The sequence below is a fragment of the Crocodylus porosus genome, unplaced genomic scaffold (assembly GCF_001723895.1).
Source record: "Crocodylus porosus isolate Cpor-Errol unplaced genomic scaffold, CroPor_comp1, whole genome shotgun sequence".
In the NCBI taxonomy this organism is placed as follows: domain Eukaryota; kingdom Metazoa; phylum Chordata; order Crocodylia; family Crocodylidae; genus Crocodylus; species Crocodylus porosus.
Genome location: NW_017728945.1, coordinates 3,002,955 through 3,008,099, shown reverse-complemented (window position 1 = coordinate 3,008,099; position 5,145 = coordinate 3,002,955). Strand labels below are relative to the sequence as shown.

At 47.9% G+C, this 5,145-nt stretch overlaps 1 protein-coding gene across 1 annotated transcript in view; it reads right to left on the bottom strand.

The window, feature by feature from the left end:
* Positions 1 to 1,510, bottom strand: part of ANGPTL4 (angiopoietin like 4) — a 14,271-nt gene extending 12,761 nt beyond the window's left edge. Inside the window, exon 1 of the mRNA XM_019550683.1 lies at positions 1,475 to 1,510. Coding sequence (XP_019406228.1) covers positions 1,475 to 1,510 — 36 coding nt within the window. The remainder of the gene's footprint in view (positions 1 to 1,474) is intronic.
* Positions 1,511 to 5,145: the final 3,635 nt, after the last annotated feature.

Here is a 5,145-nt window from a genome sequence, read left to right as displayed (position 1 = left end):
GCGCCCGCGGCCGCGCCGGCGCTGCCTTGTGACCGCCCAGCCCCGCCCGGCGTGGCTGCGGGTGCTGAGGAGACGTGTGCGGCTTTACAGGGAGCGATCTGTCCCGGGCCCGGCCTCGACTAGCACCGGGCCCAGCTACCAGGTTTCCCACTTACGTTTCCAAATACACCCCCCCCTCCCCCCCGTTTCGGCTTCCTCCACTTGCGGCGCGGCACGAACAAGTCTCTGTGTCGCCCGCCTCCCCGGAGAAGATGTGTGCGCGAACTTGCTCGGACGCGCCTTCACGAAAGCCGGCGGGACTCCGGGAAAACCCCGCAGGCAGGTCTCCTGAGAAGACGCTGGCCCAGAGCCCTTCCAAAAGCCCGGCAAAGTCACCTCAGAGAAGGCCTTCCAAATCAATACGATTGCTGTTTGCAACATAAGAGAGCTATATTATTCATCTGTAAATGACGGAGTACAAAATTCTGGGGCATCTTTGGTGAAAGCGTATCAGGAACAACCCCCCCGTTTATAACCTATGGGAAAATGGGTTCTGAGTTACAGTGTTTTCAGGAGCCAGTTGGGTGGTAAGTCTGAGGACTGCCGGCATTTGAGGCTTGGAAAGGCTGAGCTTCTGTCCTGCCAGACCAATACACGGCAGGGTTGCCCCCATATTAAGCTCAGTTCCTGCCTAAAACCTCTCTGAAGGTGTCCGGAGATGCAGACTCCACTGCCACCCTTGGGAATTTATTTCAGGGCCAGCCACCATCGTTGAGATAACTCCCTCTTCATATACATGTATCTCAGCAATCCCTCACAGTCAAGGAAGATCGTCTTCCATGATGGCTTTATCTGTGGGTCTGAAGGTGGCTGATGAGGCTGGACTGACAGACTGTTGCAACTCAGGCTGTGTTTCCACGTGGGGTGGGTAACTCTGCTCTGCGACCTGCTTTTCCTGCCACTCCCCTTTTCTGTCTCCTGTTGTGGTTGTCCAGTTTCAAAGTCCTGCGATCCTTGCAGCAGACTCTTCCTCCATTTGGGGCAGCCCTGGATGATAGTCTCCCGTGAGCTGATGTCAATTTTTTCAAGTTGGCCTTGAGAACGGCCTTGAACCGCTTTCTCTGCCCTCCTCTGGGGTGTGCACCTTGGCTGAGCTGGGGGACTAAAACTTGCTTCAGGAGTCTGGAGTCAGGTATCCAGATGATGTGGCCACTCTAGACAAGTTGGTATGAGATGATCATGACTTCAATGCTCATGGTATTTGCTTGCAAAAGGATGCTAATGGTGATCCACTGGGCTCTCTTCCCACTGGATTCAAAGGATCTTCTACAGGCAGCACTGATGATACTTCTGCAGTGAGTTGAGGTGTCTCCTGTACGTTGTCCACATCTCAGCTCCATACAGTAGGGTGGGGATCACCGTTGCTTGATAAACCATGAGCTGGATCAGATGTGATCTTTGAACACCTGTTTCCTCTGGCAACCAAAGGCCACACTTGTACTTCAAGGCGATATTGGATTTCTTTGTCCATGTCAGCCTTCTGTAAGAAATTGCTTCTGATGTGTGGGAAGTACACAACAGTCTCCAGAGTCTCACTGGGAATCTGAATTACTGGAGCTGGGGACAGCTCATTAAGATCTCACTGATGGAGGACCTTAGTTGTCTTCTAGTCTTGTGCGTCTTGGCGAAGACAGTGACGATTGCCTGAAGGTCTGCAAACACTACAGCATTATCAACGTACTGGAGCTCAATGATTGAGGTCAGGGTGGTCTTGGTTTTGGCTCGGAGTCAAATGAGATTAAACAGGGTGCCATCATTCAGTAGTTTAGCTCCACTTGGACTGGAAGCTTGCTGGTGGTCAGTGGTAGCACTGCAGTGAAGAGTATCAAGAAAAGTGTTGGAACAATGATGCAGCCTTGCTTAACTCCCATCTTAACCTCGAAGGGATCTGTGATATGTATATATGTGATAGATATAAATATACTAGATTAATGAATCCATTAGTACCTGGTATTTTTTCCATATGGGGGTGCTTAGACACTGTAATCAAGCTGCCTCTGAATCTTTCTTTTAATGAGCTAAACAGATTGCCCTCTTTAAGTTTCTTACTATAAAACACTTTCCCCAGCCCTCAAGTAAGTTTTGCGGCTCCCTTCTGCGTCCTCACCAATTTTTCAACATCCTCTTTTAAATGTGAACACCAGAACTGTATGCACTCTCCTAGAGTCTTCTCACCAAGAAAATAAATCACTCCCCAGTCCTGCTCACTACTCCTCTGTTGCTATATCCAAGAATCACATTAGCCCTTTTTTCCGCAGCACTGCATTGGGAGTTCATGTTGAGTTGCTTGTCTATTATCCCCTAAATCCTTTTCAGGATCATGGCTTTGCAGGACACTGCCCCCATTTACATCCAAGGAGATGGGCAAGATCCAAAGTGGCACCTAAAACAGTACTTAGGCGGATTCTTGGCACCTAAGGCCAAAAAGGAAAAAAATATCTGTTCACTCTGTTCGGCTGCCTGTCCTCATTATTATTAATCACACCATCCACAAACATTACTAGTAATGATTTGGTATTGGCTTCTCCATCACTGATAATGTCGACTGACCTTCGGTCTCAACTTGATCCCTGCTGAACCCCATTAAAAATGCTGCCTTTTGGTGACATCCTACTGATAATTATTAATTACTTTTTTGAGACCTGCCAGTTCTCCAGTACTTAATTCATGTACCATGGATTTTATCAGCATTGTACAGTGCTAAACTCTCAGTTAGATTGTCATGCAGTACAAGGCCAAATGTCTTACAAAGTAAGATGTATAGACGCAGATACCTTTACTAACCAAACTTCTGTTTTACTCTTTTCCGGAGCAGTGAGGCTGTGTTCTTCCTGGTTGTTTCCATTATGATGAAAAATTGATGTTACAAGTCAAGTATTTCTTTGGTGCACTCTTGTCTATATACTGAGATCGTGCACAAAGGCCTGCTTCCCTAAATGTAGCAGAAACATGCATTTCAGACTGTTTCCTCATTCAGAAATACATGTTGGCCTGCTCAGTAAACCTTATGCCCCAGAGAAGTCTTATCTATCCTGGGGCCACACTCACAACAGCTTTCTACTGCTTTCTTCACTTTCTGCTGAATTTCATAAGTCCACATTGGAATGAAGCAGTGCCCCAGCCCCTGCAAAACTGCCTGGGAAATTCCTCCTTCAGCTGGTCTACGTTCCAAAGTTTAGTGGCTGAGTTCCAGTTATGTTTGCAAAGCAATGACCGCATGCATAGTCACAGTTCCTGTGAGGTGGCAAACCCTCCACTCTTCGGGCAGTTATTCCATCATCAAGTTATTGCATCTCTGCCAAGTACAGTAAGATTTCTAGCATTGCCAGGAAGCTGACTGAAAGTGCATGAAACACTCCTGGGCCTTCTACCAGATGCAAGCGCGTGCCTTCCTAGCATGCACATTGTGCTCTGGCGGTGCAGCCGCTGCTGCGGAGCTGTCCAGGGCTGCCAGGAGTGCGCGGGTGGGCATATGCAATGGTGGCTTGGTGGTAGCCGCTGATGTCTGTCACCTGAAGTTCTGATGGCTGAGAGAGCTCACCTCTATCTCCTGGAGTTAATGCTTGCTTTGTTATGTGGCCTATTATCTCTGATAGTAACTTCTTTTGTTACATAAAAAGGGCCTAACTACCCCTCCCAATTAGCCTGAATAAGGGATGTTTAGCTCACCCAGTAACTTTCACCCAGACCTGGATCTGACCATAAACTATATCCAACTGGAGGGCCTGGTGGCAAAGTGGTGGGGCTATTCCTGGCAGGGTGGCTCCTCTGAGGCATCAGGCAGTCAGGAGCAGCTCTTACCTGTTGCTGGCAGAAGCTACAACTGTTGGGACACTGCACTTCTGGACTCGGTCTGGTCTTTGGATTGTGTCTCAGTGGTATAAAGGGGGCATGATTGGTCTTGGGCAGGCTCCACTCCTCCATACTCTTGCCTAGCCGTACACATCAAAAGTCTTGGTGTGATGGTTGTAGGATGCTGTACAGGTGGATTCATCAGGCACCTGACTACACCTCTTATGCGTGCACCATGATCCAAAGGATCAACAGTGGCCTACCGACTTTCACCAGGGCTGGGACTAATAGCAACAATTGGGACCTTTCAGTACAAGATTTAGCAATTATCTCCTAAAAGCATGAAATAGGGTTTGACACAAACAATTTTCTTTAAAATAGTAATTGCTTCCTGTCTTTTCATGCTTTCCTGTCCTTTAATTCTATTTGAGTTGAATCCCTATCAGCGTTTCCATTACTAGCCCAGAACTAATATGAGGGTTCCCAGTCTATAGATATCTCGTGTCTCACAGTCCTCTGTGAAGAACATTGCAACTTCAGTACTCTTCTAGTCTCTTGGCATTTCACTGGTATTTCATGATGGTCATCACCTGCCGCTAGGGTGCTGGACTGGGGTAAAACCAAGACAAAGCATCCTTCGGAGTGGTAATTTCAGGCTGATGACTGAATCCTCAAAAATATGGGATAGTTCTCATATCTGAGCTAACCACCACCAGGGTGGTGTTACCAGCCCTGTCTCTGGTGTTACTAGCCCTTTGCTTCCTGTCCTCCATAGTTCGCTACACGCTCCCATGGCTGACTGGTCCTTTTCATGTCCTCTAGAGTAATCCCTCTCTCTTTGTGTCTTGCTACAAGGAAATCGATGTGTGTTGTAACAGGGGGCCATGGCCTGGGAAAGGCTGAGAGTTGCAGCCCCAGGCCTTTCCTTTCCTCCTCTCCCACTATATTTTTGCCTCCTTCTACTTCCTTGGTCCTTTTCCTACCCTTTCTATATCCTTCTCTCCCTTTTCCTGCACTTTGTCTGCTAGAGCCCTCTCTGCTTCCCCTCTACAATGGCTGCTTGGAGGGGCAGATTCAAGGGGGGTGTAGTGTTGTGGATGTATTCTGCCACTATTGCTGCTGTCCCCAGCTGATCTGGGTGCAGGGTAGGGTGGCCATCACAGAGGACATTCTGGTTTTCTGTTACTCTGCCCTCTGTCCTCTACTGATATGAAACCCAATGCCTTTATGTCCTCTATTTTTCTCTTCAAGAAAAAGAGAAACATAGAGGATGTAAAGGTGTCCAGTTTCATATCAATAGAGGACAGAGAACAA